Below are 20,913 nucleotides of genomic sequence, written 5' to 3' on the forward strand. Positions count from 1 at the left end.
TTGAACAATGCGCACGGGCACGCGCGTACAAAGGCACACACGCTCGCGCTCTCGCTCTCGCTCAAGGTATATTTCTTTGCCTCCTTGGAAGAACCCCCCCCCCCCCCCCACCGCCCCCGGACTGCAAGCGGAAGAACTACAAGTCCCAGCAGCCATTGCACACTCAAGCCTACATACGCACCTTTGCACCAGGACGCCAGGCGTCCGGCGTGCGCCACACTCACTCTCGGAACTACACTTCCCGTCTGTCCCTGCGCAGCCTGTGACACTCCTTGGACCGCGAGTGCAGAGCGGGGTTTCTACAGCCGCGCCTCTCTTGCTCGGACCCGGCCCTGGACCCGGCCTCAGACTCGAACACGGCTCCATCATGGAGGAGGCGGACCGAATCCTCATCCATTCCCTTCGCCAGGCCGGCACGTAAGGACACAGCCCCCGCCCACCCCTAAATACCCACATCCGGGGCTACAAAACTCTGGACCCAGTCACCCGGGAACCTTAAAACCCTGGACGTTGATTTCCAGGGTTCCAACTTCCAGGACCCTAAGACACCCCTGGTCCCTTTCACAGACACATGCGTGCGCGCGCGCGCGCACACACACACACACACACACGCAGGCACTGTGACATCAGGGGCTTCCCAAACCCTTTGACCCCGACACTTGGTAAACACTAAACTCCAGGATCCAGACATCTCGAGACCTTAAAACCTTGGAACCTCAAGACCCAGTACCCTGAAATCTGTGGATCTTGACATCAATACCTTGGGACCCTGATACCGGGAAAATCTAAGCCACCTGTATTTTGAGTACCAGGGAATTTAAACACCCAGGACCCCGGCACTCAAAAACCCTGGGCCTGGATACTTGGGAACCTTCAAACCCTGTTCCCCAACACCTGGGCTTTTTAAATCCCCAGATCCTAAAATCTGGCGATCTCAACACTTAGTGACCCTGACGCACAAGGACTTCTGTATTCGAGGCCCCTAAAACCCCAGGGTGCCAATATCTAGGGAGCCTTATGTCTGGATTGCTTGAAACTAGAAGGTCTTATTATCCAGGGATCTTGACATCTAGGGACCCTGACGTTTGGAAGTCCTGAAAACCCAGGCCTCCCAATATCTAGTCTCAAAACTCCAGGAGCTCAATATCTAGGGGCCCCTGACATGCAGGGAACATGATACCTGGGAATCCAGAAACCCAGAGAGCATGCCGCCTGGGTCCCTTGCCCTTCCCAGACCCCAGAAATTTAAGACTTTTAATCATAAGGAAATTTGAGATTTTTTTGAATTCAGATCCCTTCCGTCCACCATTAGGACCTAAGGACTTCCCCAGTTCTTAGTTTTCCAAATGGAAGTCACAGTCACCAACACCTAGGACCTGTTTGAAATGTGGCCATCCTCCCTACTCCCACCTGATACTAATGCTTCCAGAAGGCAGCAGGGCCCAGCATGATCCCCGTTTCCTGGCTACTTCCTACACCAAGCCTGCTCCCTTCTTTTTCAGGGCAGTTCCTCCAGATGTGCAGACCCTGCGAGCCTTCACCACTGAGTTGGTTGTAGAAGCTGTGGTCCGTTGTCTGCGTGTGATCAATCCTGCTGTGGGCTCTGGCCTCAGTCCTCTGCTGCCTCTGGCCATGTCCGCCCGGTTCCGCCTGGCCATGAGCCTGGCTCAGGCCTGCATGGTGAGTGCCCTCCTCCCAATACACACAGCCTCTTCCTTCCTCCTTCACAAAGTTACTAAGTTCCTTTGAAACTCTTGCCTTTCCTCTCTGACACCTCCCCTGGTGGCTTAGTGTTCATTAGTGGTTAAGGATGTTGGGTCTATGGTCAAACCGTCCAAGTTGCTCAGACTCTCACTATACCGCTTGTGAACTGTTTTACCGTAACCCTTCTGGGCTTCAGTTTCCTTATTTGTGAAACTGAGATGATAAAAGTAGAGTCCTTATGGGCATTAAATGAGTTGATCTAGTTTGTGATGCTTAGCACCAAGAGGCTCTGAGTAATGTCATTTCTCCTAGCTTGCTGGCTCTGCGACTTTGGGTTAGTCTCTTAATATCTTTGGGCTTCAGTTTCCTCACTTGCAAAATGGACGTAAGAATTGTACCCACCACATAGGGTTGCTATGAGCATTAAAAATGAGCTGATATGTAAAAAGCTGGATATAATAAGCTTTGTGCAAGTGGTTTTACTCTTCTTAGATAGGCCCGATCTGGCTGCTTGCATCCCAGCAACCTATGGCTTTTAATGAATGTAAACATGGCCAAACAGACCTGGTATATGGTGGTAGGGTGAAAATTTCCATTTAGCCTCTGGGGACAGGGCGGTCAAGTTTCTTGAGTTTGTACCTTGCTTACGTAGTGTCTATCTCTTAACAGTAGGCTGTGGGGCTCTGTCCTTCCCTTAGATCTCAGGTTCACTTTGCTCTTAGGGGTTCTCAGGTTCTTCTCTCTGGGGTCCTTGGTGCCCTCTCGAGCCCGGCAATCTATCCCCTGGCCTGGGGCTGTTTTCTCGAGGATGACACTTTTTAAGGGAGAAGTTCTGTTCTCTTAGACCAAGGACAGTACACCGTGATGTTGAGGAGGAGTTGGGGATCTGACTTACCCCGTTTCTCTGTTCCTCTCTTCTGTTTGTGTGGCCTCTCACTGGATCTGGTGTTGGCTTACCTGCGCTTACACTCTCTCTAGCGTGGGGCAGAGAGTGTGGCCAAGAGGGACCCTCGATTGGCCCCAGAACCTCCATTTGCCTGCAGTAGGCAGAAAAGGTCTCTTCTAACCCAGCTGGATGCTTCCATGTTCGGCTGTCTGCCTCTTCATGTGCCCCATGCCTGGAACTACTTTCTGCCACTCAGCCACCTCCATAGTTTGGTGTCTATCACTTCACACACCTGACTCCTGGAATGAGTTTCTATATCAGTCACAACTCTTTGATTGCAGGTGTCGGAAAGAACCCAAAGTAAGGTAGCTTAAAAGCCAGTGGTTTTCACACTCTTTTGACTGTGACCTTATGTTGTGACCTAATACACACACATGCAGGTAATAATGATGTTTTCTGAGTGTATGCCCTGTGTTGGGCACTGTGGTGACATGATGTTAACTTACTTAATTCTTGCGACAACTTTCAGAAGTAGATACCATTGGTATCCCTTTTTTCAGATGAGGAAAGCAAAGCACCAAGAAATTAAGTGATTTGCCTGAGGTCACAAGGTTGGGAAGAGGCAAAACTTGGATTTGGATCCAGGAAGTCTTCTTTCAGAGCCCATGCAGCTCCAGACCAACAGCAACTCTGGCAGAGAAAAAGGCTTTCTGGGCCGGTGTCTCAGTCCTCACCCAGAACCCCGATGGGGCCTTTGATCTCTTAAGGCAGACACATAGGGAAAGTACTATCAGCCCCATTTTACAGCTAGGAAACTTGAGTTTCCAAGTGGTTAAATAACTGGCCCAAGGCTTTATAGCCAGTAAGTAGCAGTGGATGGATTTTAACTCCGATCTTTTTATACCAAAGCCTGGAAAATTATTTCTAAAATAAAAATAAAAATTTCTAAAAAATTATTGTTTTGAGTAGGTCATTTTATTAGACAGGGTCCAGTCTGGAGATAGAAACCCCAGCAGTAGTTGGAACAGGGAAATTTTGATATAAAGAATTGTTAACCAAGGGGCGCCTGGGTGGCTCAGTTGGTTAAGTGTCCGACTTCAGCTGGAGTCATGATCTCATGGTTTGTGGGTTTGAGCCCTGTGTCAGGCTGTGTGCTGACTCTTAGAGCCTGAGGCCTGCTTTGGATTCTGTGTCTCCCTCTGCCCCTCCCCTGCTCATTCTCTGTCTCTCTCTGTCCCCAAAATAAATAAACGTTGAAAAAAAAAAAAAAGAAATAGTCTAAAACACCTGTATCAGAAAGTGATCCACTCGGAGCATTTTATTTAACATGATTAGACAGCCTGTCCTTCCTTTTCATGGCATTTCATATTCTCTGTTTCCTGGTGGTTTTTCTCCAGAGAGCACATCTATATACTCTGCAGAGTCTGGAAGGGAAAAAGCAAAACCAAAAGCCTGCTTCCTGGTTTGAAGCTGGGGAGAAAAGGCCCTCTTATAACTATCAGGAGGGTCGACTTGAGGTCATCTTTGAACCACGTGAAGTTTTTTTTTTTCAGAGCCCTTCACTTTCCAGGTCTCTGCCCCTTTTTATTTCTTCTTTAGCAGCTTTTTCGTTAGTTTGGCTGTTGTGTTGAGGAAAGTCTCTATGAGTTACTGGCGCTACGTTGTAAATTAATCAAGTGTGTTGTTTGGTTAGACTTTGCCAAATTGCCCTCCCTGGGCTTTGTTTAATTTTGGCCTTCCCAACAGCAGTGTAGGAGAGAGCACCTGTTTCTCCACAGCCTTGTCCACTGATTTTTGCCTGTTCAGTAGGTGAGGAATGGCATCTCAGTATAGTTTTTCTCCTCAGCTTTGTACTTTGACAAACTTTCAAATTTAAAGAAAAACAAAAGTGGAATGATAACCCCTGTATAACCCTTGTATACCCTTCTCCTAGTTTCCTATAGTGTTAACATTTTGCTCCATTCTTATCTCTGTATATAGATGCGCGCGCGCGCACACACACACACACACACACACACACTTTTTTTTGCTGAGCCATTTGAAAGTGGAAGACAGCATGACACTAAAATTTTCAGCATGCCTCTCCTAAGTAGAAGGATATTTGCCAGCATAACCACAATGTTGTGATCACACCCGTGAAATGTAATATTGATAGTATATATTAGTATTGACAGTATATATCAGAATACCAGTATCTAATACCTAGTGCGTGGCCAAATATCCCCCGTTGTCCCCAAAAATATCCTTTGTAGCGTTTTTTTTTAAACCTGTAGAATCTAATCGAGTATCACACATTTTATTTCACTGTTGTGTCTCTAATCAGACACATCCTACAGTCCTCCCTTGTTTTTGTTTCTTTGTTTCTTTTGTGATGAGGAATGTTTCTGAAGAGTCTAAGCCAGCTGTTGGATGGAATGCCCTATGATTTGAGTTGGTCAGAGTGTTTTCTGATGATTAGATGCAGGTTTTGGGCAGGAACACTGCCAGAGCAATGGGGGCTCCCTCCCAGCGTGCACCTGGAGAAGAGAACGTCGGGTGGTCCCGGGTCGGTGATGCTTGTGTGAGATCTCTCAATGTGCTTTCAGTTTGTGTTTTTCTTATAAGCAAGGTTGGATATATTTGCCTATGTTTAAGGGCCATTTTCATTTCTTTTTCTGTGAACTGCCTGTTCCTATCTTTTGCCAACTTTTCTCTTGTATTACCAGTCTTTTATTGCTTCAGGTTTTTGTTTTCTTTTTTTGAGATTTATGTATATAGAGAAAGCATGAGTCAGGGAGAGGGGCAGAGGGAAAGGGAGGGAGAATCCCAAGCAGAGCCCGATGTGGGGCTCGATGCCATGACCTGGGGATCATGACCTGAGCCAAAACCAAGAGTCAGATGCTCAACCCACTGAACCACCCAGGCCCCTGCTTGTTTACTCTTAATATACTAGGTCGATGTATTCTTTGTGTGTGATAGGAACTCCAAATATTTTTTTCCATCTTGTCATCACTGTTTGACTTTGTAATTATATTCTTTAAAATTTTTGTTTCGGACACGAGGGTGGTTCAGTTGGTTAAATGTCTGACTCTTGATTTCAGCTCAGGTCATGAACTTGTGATTCGTGAGTTCAAGCTCCTCATCAGGCTCTGCACTGGCAGCAAGGAGCCTTCTTGGGATTTTCTTTCACCCTCTCTCTCTCTTCCCCTCCCCTGCTCTTGTTCTCTCTCTTTCCTTCTCTCTCTCTCTCTCTCTCTCTCTCTCTCTCTTTCTCTCTCAAAAACAAATAAATAAACATTAAAAACTTTTGTTTCTTTTCATGTATTCGGAAATATTCATTTTCTCTTTTATGGCCTCTGGATTTTGCCTCATAGTTAGGCCAGAGCTTTAATCTTATTTCTTGCTCTCTGTAGCATTGACTATAATCACTCTGTGGCTTCCCCCAGAGGTCTGGAAGCCTTGGGGAGCCAAGGGGAAGTTCAGAGAGTAGTGGTTGGTGAGAGAGTGGGAGCATTTGTGGTCTAGGCCCAGGGCTCCCAGGGCAGGAGGATTCTGGCTGCCTAATAGAGGCTACCTCCCCAACCCCCAGGACCTGGGCTATCCGCTGGAGCTTGGCTATCAGAACTTCCTCTACCCCAGTGAGCCTGATCTCCGGGATCTACTTCTCTTCTTGGCTGAGCGTCTGCCCTCCGATGCCTCTGAGGATGCAGATCAGCCTGCAGGTATGGGGTGCCCAGGGCGTGGTGGGGTGAAGAAGAGTGTGGCAGAGGGGCCGAGAGAGGTGGAGGTGGTAAAAAGGTTGGGGGTGTGTGTGGGATGTGTCTTTGGGAGAGCTGGGTAGGAGAGGAAGATTGGGGCTGGGGGAGGGGAGGCAGTGCAGGGGGAAGGGGGTCTGGGCTTGGGCTGCCCCAGGTGGGGAGTTTGTTCTGGGAGGGTCCTCTCTGCCTCACCTCCTCCTTGCCCCCCCCCCCCCCCCCGCCAACCACATGGGCCTCCTTGGTGCTTCTCAGCCACTCCAGGCATCAGGGCCTTTGTATTTGCCAGATTATTCTTCCCCTGGATATCCTCCTGGTTCACCCCCTTACCTTTTAGAGGTTTTGTTCACATGTCCCCTTGGGGAGGCCCTCCTCAGACTGCCTTGTTTAAAATGACATGCTCCTCTCTGCAGTCTTTACCCTCCTCTTGGACCACCATCCAACAGTTTTCTGTATCGTACTCATGACCTTTGTCATGTTCTCCTCTGCCAGCATGCTGGTTCCATGAGGGTAGGGATGTTCACTGCCATTAGCTTGTTCACTGAAGGATCCCAAGAGTCTAGAACAGTGACTGGTCCATAGTAGGTGCTCAGTAAGTGTTGAATGGCCAAGTGTGAGAACCACAGCTAGACAGATCTGCATCTCTGGGACGGGGTCAGGGAGCCACGGCTGCTTTCCTGGCATATGCATTTTTGGAACTGTGGCACTGTCACCTGATTGATACTCCTTCCCCACTCTTCATAGGTGACTCAGCTATCCTTCTCCGGGCCATCGGGAGCCAAATCCGGGACCAGCTGGCCCTGCCCTGGGTCCCTCCCCTCCTTCGCACTCCCAAGCTACAGCACCTCCAGGTGAGACCCCCCCCCCCCAACTCATATTGATGTTGCTCATCCCTAGCTTGCCCCCCCACCCCAGGGGGCTCAGGTTTTTGACCCCCCCTCCCACCAGTACCCCTATCACAGTTCATCATGGAGGCTCTGATTCTGCTCTCCCACCAGGGCTCTGCCTCCCAGAAGCCTTTCCACACTACCAGGCTGGCCATGTCTGAGTTGAGTTCCAGAGGAGGTAAGTGTGAAGCTGCAGAGAGGGGCTGGAGAGAAGGGTAGAGGTGGGCCTGACCCTATGGCCAGGTGGCCAGGCAGGAGGGCTAGCTGACTATGTTCCTGCCTCCAGAGTCCCGGGAGTTCCAGGAGAGTCCTCTGCTGCTACCAGCCCCCACCCAGGTGCCCCAACCCACTGGGAGGGTGGCCTCACTCCTCGAATGCCATGCCATCCAGCTCTGCCAGCACATGGGCCGGGACCACCCTGGGGATGAGGACTGGGTCCACCGGGCACCACGCCATCCCACCCAGGTACTGCCCGATGCTTGGCTCCCCACTGCCAGGGCTCCTGCTCATGGCTGCTTCCTGCTGCTCCCATCTCAGCTTCCCTTGGTCCTCTGCCCCCTCCTTTCCCCACTTTGTCCTTCATCATCCCCCCTCTGCATGCATGCACCTCCCTGGCTCCTCCCCTGAGAGAACACTGGAGCCAGAAAGACTGTGGGCCTCGGACAAGTCAGTATCCCTCCCCAGAGCCTTGGTTTCCAATTCTGAGATACAGGAGCTGATAGTACCCCCCCCCCCCCAGCTCAGGCTAGTGCTTGACTGAACCACGTGTAGGCTCCCAACAACCAGAATGGTCAGGACTTGCCCCCTTCCTTCCTGTTTCTACTACCTTTTTCCCACCCCTGAGTGTCTCATTCTTTCTCTGTCTCTGCCACTGTCACCAATACTCATTTTTTTCTGTCCCTAGATCTCTGCACTGTCTTTTCTGGTCACTGTCTTTCTTGTTCTGTGGCTTTGCCACCCCTCCTTCCCACCCTTCTGTCTGTCTCCTCATGTCTGTACTGCGTCTCTCCCCTTCCCATCTGTTCACCTCTGTAACTGTCTGTTCTGTTTGCCCCCTGCCTCCCCCACTGCCACTTGTTCCATCTTTACTTCTGTCCATCTTTTTGAAACTTACAGAGATTTTCGAACACAGAAATAGAATATTCTAATGAATCTTGTGGAACTGTAATCCACCTTCAACTATAAGCGTCTCACCAATCTTTCTTCATCTGTTCTCCCCCGATTTTTTTTCACTATTATTTTATTTTAAGAAAATGTTTATTTATTTTGAGAGAGTGAGTGAGAGCATGGGTGCAGGGCAGAGAGAGAGAGAGAGAGAGAGAGAGAGAGAGAGAGAGAGAGAGAATATATCCCAAGCAGGCTCCACACTCAGTGCAGAGCCCGACACAGGGCTCGATCTCATGACCAGGAGATCACGATCTGAGCTGATATCAAGAGTCAGTTGCTTAACTGACTGAGCCACCCAGGTGCCCCCTTTCAGTATTATTTTAAAGCAAATTCCAGTATTCATGCCATTTCAACTGTAAATACTGCAGTATACATCTCTTAACTCATAAGGGCATTCACTTTTTAAAGTAACCACTGGGTCTTTTTCACACTGAGTAATATTAACAATGATCTTTTAATACTGTCACTGAGTTTGTAATCAGATTTCCTCAGTTGTCTCAAAACTACCTCTGTCCCCCACCCCATTCCACTCTGCGTCTACCTGCTTCTCTGCCCAGCACCTCTGGCTCTCTGTCTCTGCTCTGTCCCCACATAGCCTTTAATGTTCCTCTCTTATTTGGGAGCTACTGATTTGCTCTTCTGGTGTGGAGAGAAGTGTGGCTGTGAGGAGAGGACCCTGTCCTTGGGGAGCTCCCAGACCGGTGGGTCAGGAGAGGGGGACTGGGCCCCCTCGGTGGGAGAGGCTACTGGGTGGCCATGACTGGTTGGTAGCACTTTGTCAGGCAGCTCCCTAGAGGAGACAGTGCCTTGGGTGCCTAGTGGGCCTCTACGCCCTCCTGTCTGCCCTGCCATCTGTTTCCAGGAGGACACACGGGCTCAGCGGCAGCGGCTACAGAAGCACCTGGCTGAGCATCTGCGCCACACCTGGGGCCGGCCAGGGGCCCCTCTACAAGCCCGAGACCTGGGGGAGCTGCTGCAGGCCTGGGGTGCTGGAGCCAGGACTGGTGCTTCCAAGGGCTCCCGCTTCACACACTCAGAGAAGTTCACCTTCCATCCCGTGAGTGTGTCTCAATGGACACCGGCATGCTGACGGGGCCGAGGCAGGCTCACAGGGTTGCTCTGTGTACAGACAGCACACTTTGTCCACACAGGTTTCTGTGTTCCCACTGGGCATGCCCTCTCCGCACTGGGGTGGATACCCAGAGGGGTCCCTTGGGTTCTCAGGGGCTTCAGTGGAGAGAGGGTGGAGGGCAGAAGACCATGTAAGGGTGTTGGAGTGCTCTTTGTGCAAACCCCAGCTTCCCCCAGACAGTCTCCTCTGGAGATATCTTCTGTCCTTTACCCAGAAGGGTGCTGATCCTTCTCATGGGCAGGTGGGCGGGAGCTGTCAGGGTCAGGGAGGTTTCTTTATGAGCAAATGCTTCCAGTCTGTGGTCTCAGAGAGTGCCTGGGTCCTTATACACTCAGTCTGACAGCTGTCGGTGGTTGAGTGGACATGAGGATGGTGCAGGGAGGGCACTTGGAGGGGGTGCTAAGGCTGGGTTGGGAGGGGCAGGGCCTTTCCTCAACAGTCAGGATACTCCCTTCTCACTCCCCCAGGAGACTGAGGCCCAGGCAGCCCAGGTGTCTGACATGCTGGCCACCTCCCAGCGGCCTGAACAGGTAAGCGGAGCAGTGGCGGGGATTCTGGGCCCTTGCCTGCCTGCTGGGCCCAACACCCCCATCCAATTGGCCTGTGCCTCCCAGGACACACGGGCAGCTCAAGAGCAGGAGCTGGAGTCTCTTCGGGAACAACTGGAGGGAGTGAAGCATAACATTGAAGAGGTTGAAGCCAACATGAAGACCCTGGGAATCAGCCTTGTGCAGGTGGGAGGTGGGGGTGGGTCACAGTGGGGCCTAGAGGGACTTGAAGGGGCTGAGAGGACTCTGTAGGGGTCTGCAGATGTTAGAAGGGTTCACAGGCGACCTTGGGGACCTGTGGGCTCTTGATGATTCAGAAAAACCAGTGGGGGTGAGAGAGGGATGTAGGGTCGGGGGGTTGGACCTATGGGGTTGGGTCACCTGTGGGCATCAGTCAGGCCATGTGTGTGTCTATGAGAATCAGGAGGGGTGCGAGCATCTGTGGGCATCTGTGTGGGCATGACGGATCTGTGTGGGCAGGGGCTGGTGGGCCTTGTCAGGGTTCCTGGGGGTCATTGTGGACGTGGAGGGGTCAGAGGGGACTATGGGTGTCTCTCACCGCTTGTAGGTTTTTGTGGCAATCAGGACGGGCCAGGGGGCCAATAGAGGGTAGAGGGATGTGTTGTCATCTGTGGGGGCTCAGGCTAGGCTAGGGCTTTCCAGGCTCAGTGGGGGATGTGGTGTGTGGCTGGGCTCCTGCAATGACGGCAGTGGGGGTCACGGGTGCCAGGTGGAGACCGAGTGTCGGCAGAGCGAGCTGAGCACGGCGGAGCGTGAGCAGGCCCTGCGCTTGAAGAGCCGGGCTGTGGAGCTGCTGCCTGACGGTGCTGCCAACCTCGCCAAGCTGCAGGTGGGGCTGGTGCCATGGCTGGGTGGGAGGGTTGGAGTCGGAAGGGTCCAGCCTGTGTGACGGGTATCCCCTACCACCACCCCCACCTAGCTCGTGGTAGAGAGTAGTGCCCAGCGGGTGATCCACTTGGCGGGTCAGTGGGAAAAGCACCGGGTCCCTCTCCTGGCTGAGTACCGCCACCTCCGAAAGCTCCAGGACTGCAGAGAGGTAGGTTTTGGGGTCCTGGGCTGTATGTGGGGGGCAGGTTCAGTCCCTCCCTAGGGGGCCATTCCTGTGCTCTGCTCACTGTCCCTCTGCCCATGGGGTCCTGGCAGCTGGAATCTTCTCGGCGGCTGGCAGAGATCCAGGAGCTGCACCAGAGTGTACGGGCAGCTGCCGAAGAGGCCCGCAGGAAGGAGGAGGTCTATAAGCAGCTGGTAAGGCCTGCATGGGGAGCCCTGGGTGGTTCGGAGTGGGTGGGGGTCCCAGGGGAATGTCTGCTGTGTCCCCACCTAGGTATCAGAGCTGGAGACCCTGCCTCGAGATGTGTCCCGGCTAGCCTATACCCAGCGCATCTTGGAGATTGTGGGCAACATCCGAAAGCAGAAGGAAGAGATCACTAAGGTGCACCATCATGGCTGTGGAGGGTTGGGGCACACGGGCAGGCACGCCCAAGGGCCAGATGTGTGTAGCATGGCCACATGGACACCCCACTCCCTCCGAAAGGCAGAGCTGTGTAGCCATACCCCAACACAGAGCGGTCCTACCCAGTCCACTCCAGCCACACCCGATGCAGTGACTCACACCCTGTCTGGATGTGAGAGCATGAGCACAAATGCCCTCAGCTGGCCGGCTAGTCTGTGCCAGACATGGGCTTATTGGCTACACTGTTCTCCACCAGATCTTATCGGACACAAAGGAACTTCAGAAGGAAATCAACTCCTTGTCTGGGAAGCTGGACCGGACATTTGCAGTGACTGATGAGCTTGTTTTCAAGGTGTGGGACAGGCTGGGCCAGGTGGAGGGGTGGGGGGCGGTGCTAGGCTACTGCCTGCCTGTCTGCTCACAGGTTGGCTTGGGTCTAGGCCCTGTGTGAGCCTTGTAGGTACACTGCTGCTTGGGCCTGGCTGTGCGCCATGGAGGATGAAGTCAGGGGAGTGGGAGAGGGTGGCCTTGTGGGGTCCTGGAGGTGGTAGATGTGGGGAGCGTGGGGGAGGCCCACTGATCCCTTCTGTCCGGTCAGGATGCCAAGAAGGATGATGCCGTTCGGAAGGCATACAAGTATCTAGCTGCTTTGCATGAGGTGAGTGGAGAAGCGTGCCTGGGGCTGCCTGGGGTGGGGCCTGGTTGGGGTGCAAGCCTTCTGCTCCTGCCATCCCCAGAACTGCAGCCAGCTCATCCAGACCATCGAGGACACAGGCACAATCATGCGGGAGGTTCGAGACCTTGAGGAGCAGGTGAGGCTTGGGGTAGGAGGGGAAACCAAGACAGGCCAGTGGACAGCAGCTTGGTTAACATCACGAGAGGCTGTGGGACCAGACATAGCCTGTGGCTGGACTCTCAGCCATGCCCCTTAGTAGCTGTGTGTGTGTAATCTGGCATAGGCCAGTGGCCTTCTCTGAGCCTCAGTTTCCACCCCAGAGGTCTTCACACCTGCCTCCCAGGGCTTCAGCTTGAGTATGCGGTGGCTAATCCTGCCATATAGCAAATGATGCTTTAGGTGAACAGATGACACGTGCAGAGGCCTGTCGGTGGGACACAGCAGGCTATTGTTGGAGGAGGGTGGGGGGAGCACGGGAGGGGCCTTGAGTGGCCTCCATGGAGGCAGGGTGGTGAACAGGAGCTGGAAAGGGGGCCCGGCCCACTGAAGGGATGTGATTCGCGTTGCCTTAGATTGAGACGGAGATGGGAAAGAAGACCCTCAGCAACCTGGAGAAGATCCGCGAGGACTACCGAGCCCTTCGCCAGGAGAACGCTGGCCTCCTGGGGCGGGTCCGTGAGGCCTGAGGAGCCCCCAGCATAGGTCTCCTCCTGGCCTTAGGCAGGGATTTGGGATGTTGGGGGCCATGGCCAAGCGCTTGCCCTAGCCATTCCCTCTGTTGGCTGTGCAATTCCTCCTGCTATGGCCTTAGCTCCAGACCCCTGCCCACCTGACCCCAACCCTTATCTGGGGTGATCATCCAGAGTGTGGGAATTTGGCTACAGTTTATTGGGGTTAGGGCCTTGGATCCTGAATAAATGAGGGGCTCTGACTGCAGTCTAAGCTGAGGCATGGATGGGGACGTAAGGCACAGAACGGGGGAGGTGGGGTGGGTGACAGGAGAGGCATGGGGTATATTTGGTAATTCAGTGTGTGTGTGGCTGTGAAAGCCCATGTGGGACTCAGGAAATCCACTGTGGCGCTGTGTGGGTGTGCGCACACGTGAGATGCACAGGTGTGTTCTGATGGGCTGTGTGACCAAGAGGATTTGTTGGGAGCTGCCGGAGGATGTGTGTGACTGGTATGTGTCTGTGTGGTTCTTTGGGTCCTGAGATCCTGAAGCTACCAAGGCTGCTTGGGCACACCCCGTGTGGCCCTATACCTATGGGCCTGGAGGATGGTTGTGGGTGTGTGCTTTGGGGTATGTGGGCTGACAGAACTGTGCTCAGGTGCGATCGTCTGCGTGATTGCAGATTTGAGGTTGCCTGGGTGTGCTGTGGCAGGCTCTTTGTGTTTTGGTGCTTGTATTGCATCCGAGGGACAGGACTGTGACTGCCTGTGTGTCTTTTTGAGCCCCCAGGGTCATCTGGGAGAGTGACTGAGGCAGGCCATGTGTGTGGTTGGTTGCAAAGGCTCAGTTTGGCTAAAGAGCTTGTAGGAAGCCAGGCCTCTGTGAGCAGCCTTGGTGCAGAGCATATGATATAGGAGGGTAGTCAGCTGAGGATCAGGGTCCCTGACAGGCAAGACTGTGCACCCCTCACTTCTTGGTCCCTGTGGGCACATCTGGGGCCTGCCACCCCTGCCCCAGGCCACTTCCACCACCCCCACCCCGTCCCCCGTTTCGGCCCCTGTCCTTCCTTCCTCCTTTCCTTGGTCTTGAGATTAGGGGCCAGGTGTGGGGTTGGAACACCTGCTGGGCCTCTGGCTCCTCTTCTTGCGGAACTCGAATTCATCCACGGTCCACACGGCCCCCTTCTCACTCTCCACCCGCACAAAGCATTTGTGTAGGCTCAGGTTGTGGCGGATGGCATTCTGTGGAAGGAAGGCCGGCCAGGCCAGGGGCAGGGGAGATGGGTAGGCAACCATCCTCCAAGGTCAGCACTACTCACCAAGAACCGGCCTCCTGCCCCTTTCCAGCATGCCTGCAAGCCCAGCCTCAGGCCCTCCCACTCCTGAACTTGGTGCAGCACCACGGTGGCATTTGAGGCCCTCCCAGCCACCACCACCCCAAAGGACCTCACCTTCCAGGTGGCGGGGTGGTTTCTGAAGAAGGCAAACATGCGTGTGAACCAGTGGTAGATCTCGTTGAGGGTCCGCTGCTTCTCAGGAGCCTCCAGGATGGCCTGGGGGTAAGGGGGTGTGGGGGTAAGGGAGCCACTCCCTCATAGTTGGGCTGAGGGTGGCAGTATCTGACACGGGTAGAACTGTGGGAGCTTGATTTGTTTGGATTTAGGAATGGGTTTAAGGGTCAGAGATGATGGCTGCAGTGAGGTTCTGGGTCAGGATGTCAGGATGGGGCTAGGGATAGGTAGGGGAATGTGTGATGTTGTGTAGGGATTAGGTGTGGGCCTAGGATGAAGGTCTAGGCAGGCCCTGATGAAAGTTCTGGGAAGGCATTAGGGAGATTCAGATGAAGGGGTTGGGATGGGGTGAGGACAAGGGTCAGACAGGTGTCACAAGGAAGTGGTTAGAGGCAGGGTCCAGCTGGGGGATATGTGGGCACATTGGGATATGTGAGGACTAGGGAAGGAGTTAGGATAATATCTGGGGTGGGTTTAGGGCCAGGGGCAAAGATCAGGTTGGTTTGGGGGCTATTTTACAGGTCCAGGAGGGGGTTAAGTATGGGGTTGAGATGGGCATAAGGGAAGGGGTGGGTCAAGGGCCTGAATCTGGCCTGGGTAGTGGTTAGGTTTGGGCTCGGGGCAGGTCTGGGGTGAAGCCAGCGTGGGGGTCGCATCTGAGACATGGGTTTGTTCGTGCAGGAGCCTGTACTGGGGGCACTCAAGAGGAAGGCTGGGACTGTGGGAGGCTTGTCCCCACCCCGTTTCTTTTCCTTCTCCATGGTCTGTGCTGCCTGCTTACCCAGCGGATGAGGGTGGCGTAGGTGAAGGGTGGCCGCATGTCGTGGAACTTGAAGTAATCCATGTTGTGGAAGAACTCTGTAGGAATGGGGGAGAGTCAGGTCCCATTCCGGGGCTCCTCGCCCCCTCTCCCATCCTCCAGTCTACAAGCAGAGTCTACGCAGCTAAAATCCTAAAATCCCTTGCTAACAGCACCAGGCTTCACCATCACAGTTCTTGTGCTGAGCACCGGACATCAAATGTATCATTTACTGTTTGTACCACTCCCACCTCAATGGGCCTTATTGTTTCCAAAGTTTAAAGGAAGTGGAGTATGCACACAAAGGGATGTAACTGGCCACGTGGCAGAGCCAGGATGACACTCAAGGGCCCTGATCCCTGATAAGCTCCTGGCCCCGGACCTTGTGGGTAGTAGGGGATTCGTGAGCTTGGGAGAAGGGAAAAGGAGAGTCCCTGGGAGTTGCTTAGCTAGTTTCCTCCCTTCTAATGACCAAATGGAGTAGCTGAAGCCCAGAATGAGGGCTTCTCTCCAAGTCCCCAGGAGAGATGGGGCTAGAAATTAGAAACCATAGTGGGGGGCTTGCAGGCCTTGGAAATGCTGAGAGACAGCTTTTGTAAGCAGTTGTGTTTTCCCAAAGGCTGGGTGGCAGTGCTGGGGAAGAGCACTATTGGGGCTCCTGTCTCCCACCCAGTGCCAGTCAGGGGCATTAGGGGTTCAAGGGGCACCAAGTATGGCATGGGACATCCTTGCCTGGGAATGTGCTATTTCCATGGCTGCCCCAGAGGTGCCTCCGCACAGCAAACAGGCCGTCGGGGGCCTCCTGGGGGCTGGGCCAGGCTGGGCCAGTGGCGGCTGGGGTGCCAGTGGCCATGATGCAGCAGGAGCCCTTGTCGGATGACGCCTGCAGGAGGAGGGAGAGGCTGGTGATTCAGACCCTTAAACTTTCCACTTGAATTTTAAATAAGTGTTTTTTAAAAGCAAGGGAGCTCTCTTCTCAATTCGTCTGATGTGGAATCCCATGAAGCAGTGTGAGCTCTATTTATTAGAGTGTGCGTGTGGACCCGTGTGTGTGTGTGTGTGTGTGTGTGTAGAACACCAAAGCTGGGGCCTCGAGCTGGGGTTGAATCAGGCTTCTCTTCTCCCCAACTGTGACCTGTGACCTTAGGGATGATGGTAATACCTATTGAGGATTAAATCAATATGCTCTAGCAACGTTCTCAGAAACGGTGCCTGGCACCCGGGGCCTGCTTCATGGGTGTGTGACCTGTTTAATCACATAGATCCCTGCACTTTGTTTACTCCTCTGTGGTTATCATCTTGAAATCTGAGCCCCGTGTTGTTATCTTGCACTGGGCCCTGCGAATTACATAGCCAATCCTGCCAGTAGCACGGGGTCTGTATTCAGTCAGTGTCTGGCTATTTGCTGTTGCTTTGAAAACTCAAGAGCATGATGTTTTGGGATCTTAGGGTCAGAGGCTTTGTAGTTGGAGGGGACAGATTTCCAGGTCTGGGAATGTTTGGAGCTGGGGACAGGGGCCCAGATGTCCTGGGGCCTGGGTGCAAGGACAAGTCCCCATCCCTTCCCCCCCTCAAGCAGTCTGTGCCGCCTACGGGCCTGGCGTGGCTCACCGTGGATGGAGCTTTGGTCAGAGCCATCTTCCCAGCCAGGTGGGCCTGCATAGCACCCAGCTTCTCCTTCTCCAGCACCAGCTGTGAGGATGGGCATAAAGTGAGGCCTCACCTTGGCCATTCTCCACCACACCTTTTTGCTCACGTTCCCTGGGAGTGCTCCACCCCCTCCCTTTATGCCAGCCCCCATCCTGGGTGAACTTGGCTCCTGGCACAGGGTGGACATAAGGCTTGCCCATCATCGCCCAACCACCCCTCCCCTACATCACCTGCTGTTCCAAAGACTGCACCACTTCCCTCTGGAGGAGACACTGTGCCCTGCCCTTCTCATCCAGGAGATGGTCCGCCTGGCAGTGCCTGGGTTGGGAGGAGATTCCATGTGGGTGACCATGGTGGACCTGGCTTCCTGGCTCAAATATTCCAAGTGAGGAGGGCCAGACACTCTGGGAGTTCTCTCTTCGGAGTCTCAGCCTCCCTCCCCTCTCTATACCTCAGTCTTCCTCTTATACCTGCTATTCCTTCAACACACGCTACTTGGCACCTCCTGGTGCCAGGCCTGAGCTCACCAGCTGAGCCTGGCCAGGGTGCTGGAGATGATGTTGGAAGGCTGCTAAACTGAGAGAAGGCCAGGTAGGTGATGGCAGGAGGGGCACCCCAGGTGGAGGGGACAGCCTGTGTAAAGGCCTGGTCGTGAAGAAGACAGGGTGCAGAGTCGCCACTGATAGTTGGGTTTGGTTGGAGAAGGGGTATGTGCGTGTGTGATGGGGCTGAGGGAGGCAGCAACAGCCACTGTGAGAATCTAGGACTTTAGGGATCAATAAAATCAGGTTGGTGTGTTGGTATCAGGGGTAGCAGGGCAAAGCAGTTAGGAGTGTGGTTTCTGGAGCCTGGAACCTTCTGCCTGGGTTCAAACCACAGCTCTGTCACTTAGGAACTGGGTGATCTTGATCAAGACACTTAACTTTTTTTGGCCTCAGTTTCTGTATCTGTAAAATGGAGGTAAATAATAGTATGTACCTCTATTATGATGCCCCATTACACAGATGAGGAAACCAAGGCCCAGAGAAGCTAAGTAACTTGCCCAAGGTCACACAGCCAGTGAGTGATAGAGCTGGGATTTGAACCTACAGTCTCAGCCTTTGCCTTTTGCCTCTTCGCTACCTATGAGGCCTGAGCTGAGACCTGTACCACAGGCCTCCTCCTACAAACTGGGGCCCCTCCCGGACAGGATAGGGCCTGGGTCACTCACTTGAGGAAATCCTCTGGCTCCTCGAAGACCTTCTCACATCCAGGCCACTTGCAGACACCATTTGCCAGCAGTGAATAGGAGCCCTGGGGCACGGTTGAAAGGGTGCTGGGGGAACAGAGGGTGTTCAGGGGAGGGAATGCCAGGGCAGGGGTCCTTCCCAGCCTTGTCCACTGACCTGTCTTTCCGGGGTGTGCTGGGGCTTGGGAAGGTGCAGAGCAGTGCCGGCTCCCTGGACACCCATTCCAGGCTGGCCACGTTGATTCCTGTAGGTCAGGACAGGGCACCTTTGGGGACTGAGAGCTCAGCCCACAGAGACTCTCATTTTGAGCTTCCCACCCTCCTGAGCTTCGCAGGCCCTGACTCCCAATGGGTTCTGTTGTCCCTCACGTCCAAGGCTTCTGGTGGAGCCGCTCAAAGACTGCCATTTGCAAGTGCTGACATTTTGACTATGCAAAGATCTGCAGTTCCATGATTCTGACATTCTACGTCTTTAAGGTTGTGAGCCTGACATTTTTTTGGAGGTTGGAGTTTCCAATATGATAAGGCCTGATACCTCTGCCCTCCTGAGGGCTACCATTCAGCAGCCTACACTGCTCACGTTCAAGGACTTGGGGGCTCGGGTTCTGTAGAGCCGTGGGGTGGGGTGTTACCAGGTGGCAGGCCGGGCCGGGCCTTGAGGGAGAAGACACCAGTGGCAGCAGTGGGTGGTGGGAGGCTGATCATAGCTGGGCTGTCCAGTGGGCGCACCTGCAGCACAGGGGTCCGAGCGTGGGTATCCACCGTTGAGAGCTGGGGGCACATATGGGCTGTGGTTTAGCCTGCCCCCACCCAGTTCTCCTCCCTGCTCCCTCCTCCCTGCCCAGTCCGGGTCAGTACCTGGTGCATGAAGTGTGGCCTGTCCTGGAGGAGTGCCTGCAAGTGGGGCGAGGGGCCCAGCCGTGTCCCAGAGGGTGCCACCATGACTAGGGGCACTGTAGGCAGCTGGGGGGGTGGGGAGAAGGCAGGCAGGTGAGATGTCATCCTTCTCATTGGCCTACATGTCTAATTCACATGCTCCTCACCACAAGCCTACATGGCAGGGACTCTGACCATCCCCTTTGCGCATATGAGGAAACTGAGGCTCAGGGAGAGTGAATGACTTTTTCAAGATCAAGCAGCTAATAAGTGGCAGAGCTGGCCTCAATCCTATCGCCTCAACTCTTTGGGCTCCAGCCCTCCCCTCTGTCGCATGGGGATGGGGTCACATGGCCATGCCTGTGGGACCATGATAGGATCTCCTCTCCTGAGACAAGGATTGGGAGGTTGGGGAGAGCCTCGAATCTCTGAGACCTGCTAACTGGGGACTTTCTTGGCCCTGTGACATCTGCATAAGTCACAGACTTGCCTGGGACCCAGAAAACCACTTCCTGTGCCCCAGCTGGGCCCCCCGCCCAGTGCCACAGTAAAGGTCGGCACCTGTAGCCCCAGGTACCCCACCCTGCCTGCCCCATTCTGGGCCCTGGGCCTCACCTGCAGCTGTGATGGTGGCATGGGGTTCAAAGAGGAGGAGGCATGGGCCCCGCCTCGGAGGTCCCGGCCCTGGAAGGTTGCCCCTGGGCCCTTGGCCCCCAGCAGGTCTGAAGTCTTGGGTCCAGCCCTCCAGCTGGGTGAGGCTCCTGGGGATGGGCCAAGTGCCAAGGAAGGGGCCGAGGGCTTGGCTGGCCTGGGGTTGGGCATTGGGTCCTTGTCCGAGGGCAGGCTGTGGGGACATATGGGGAAGGAGTTACACATGTCCCTTGTGGGGTGTGTGTGTGTGAACTGCTCAACCACCTGAACCACGTGGGCACCTCTGTTGGTCAGAGCAGGCATTGGCTGGGGCATGTCCCCAAAGGCTCCCCAGCTGAACCCCAGCACTGGTCACGTGTACGTGTGGCACACACCACACACACATTGGTGTCAGGAATACAGGTATGTGTGTGTCTCCACACATGCCCCGTGTGCAGATGTGCACTGGTCCAGCACTCGGCTTGCCTGTGCATGCTGGCACAGCCCTGGTGGCGATATGTCCTCCACAAGGGAGGTGGGGGATTTGGGGTGGTTTGTGGGGCCTCAGCCAGGGCAGGTCTCAGCTTTTTTCCCCAACCATTTGAGGCTTGTCTCCAGGCCTCAGCCACCTGGGCCTCTCTGCACTCTGCACAGGCCACGTGACCTTTGCTGATCCTGCTGGGACTGGTCCATGACTCTCCTGGTGGCATTATTTTATCCCAGTGACCTGGCATACACAAGAGTGGAGGGGGGCATGGACTCAAGATCCCTCTGGCTGCTGTGAGAGGGACAGACTCTAGGAAGGTGAAAACAGGAGTACTGGTGAGGAGGCTCCTGTGATAATCCAAGCAAGTGACAGCTGGGGCACAGACCAGGGGGGTGGCAGTGGAGATGGTAAGAAGTAGGTGGATTTTGAGTGTTTTGAAGGTGGAGTCAGGAGAATATGCTGGCAGCTTGGATGTGGTGGGGGGTGGTGAAAAAGGGAGGGTCAAGGTGACCTCCAGGTATTTGAGCAGCTGGAAGGACAGAGCAGACATCACCTGAGATAGGGACAACGGGGACAGCAAGGTTGGGGGTGAGGACACCAGGTGTGGATAGACACAAAGGGTCTGGTGTTAGACATGCCAGTGGAAATACTGAGCGGCAGCTGAGTACAGGAGTCTGGGGCCCAGGCAGGGGCGGGGTCTGATCATCTCTGGGCTCTTGCCCCAAACGGAGCTGACATGGCAGGTGCCAGAAAGGAGAGACCGGCTCTCTTGAGCCAAGGCCTGTGGGAGCATCTTGATTCAGCCCCCACCAGAGTTTATCCCAACTCTGCTGTCCAAGCCTGCACTTGTGCTAT

General features: G+C 54.1%; 2 protein-coding genes across 2 annotated transcripts; one reads left to right on the forward strand and one right to left on the reverse strand.

Moving 5' to 3' along the window:
• The first annotated feature begins 174 nt into the window (after positions 1 to 174).
• Positions 175 to 13,144, forward strand: CCDC22 (coiled-coil domain containing 22). The gene is made up of 17 exons (XM_043570810.1): positions 175 to 417; positions 1,503 to 1,680; positions 6,159 to 6,291; positions 7,069 to 7,175; positions 7,323 to 7,389; positions 7,498 to 7,676; positions 9,241 to 9,435; positions 9,978 to 10,040; positions 10,125 to 10,244; positions 10,789 to 10,908; positions 10,999 to 11,115; positions 11,223 to 11,324; positions 11,404 to 11,511; positions 11,789 to 11,884; positions 12,131 to 12,190; positions 12,270 to 12,344; positions 12,781 to 13,144. Exons 1-17 carry the CDS (start codon positions 368 to 370, stop codon positions 12,892 to 12,894), a joined length of 1,884 nt encoding a protein of 627 aa, XP_043426745.1. The 5' UTR covers positions 175 to 367; the 3' UTR covers positions 12,895 to 13,144.
• A 791-nt stretch (positions 13,145 to 13,935) lies between these two features.
• FOXP3 (forkhead box P3) lies at positions 13,936 to 19,800 on the reverse strand. Its single transcript, XM_043570812.1, is given in 11 exon segments — positions 13,936 to 14,119; positions 14,329 to 14,430; positions 15,170 to 15,246; positions 15,920 to 16,070; positions 16,799 to 16,879; positions 17,068 to 17,155; positions 18,048 to 18,205; positions 18,207 to 18,310; positions 18,698 to 18,836; positions 18,924 to 19,028; positions 19,557 to 19,800. Coding segments are annotated over 11 exon segments (1,362 nt in total). The 5' UTR covers positions 19,764 to 19,800; the 3' UTR covers positions 13,936 to 13,969.
• Between the last annotated feature and the right edge of the window lie 1,113 nt (positions 19,801 to 20,913).

This window comes from Prionailurus bengalensis, chromosome X (genome assembly GCF_016509475.1).
Source record: "Prionailurus bengalensis isolate Pbe53 chromosome X, Fcat_Pben_1.1_paternal_pri, whole genome shotgun sequence".
NCBI classification, from domain to species: domain Eukaryota; kingdom Metazoa; phylum Chordata; class Mammalia; order Carnivora; family Felidae; genus Prionailurus; species Prionailurus bengalensis.

Excerpts from the sequence above, each read along its gene's own strand:
- CCDC22 (XM_043570810.1), top strand. The coding sequence starts at position 368 with ATGGAGGAGGCGGACCGAATCCTCATCCATTCCCTTCGCCAGGCCGGC. Across the intron at positions 9,436-9,977 it reads AGAAGTTCACCTTCCATCCC|GAGACTGAGGCCCAGGCAGC; the intron begins GTGAGTGTGTCT and ends TCACTCCCCCAG. Across the intron at positions 11,325-11,403 it reads AGGAGGTCTATAAGCAGCTG|GTATCAGAGCTGGAGACCCT; the intron begins GTAAGGCCTGCA and ends GTCCCCACCTAG.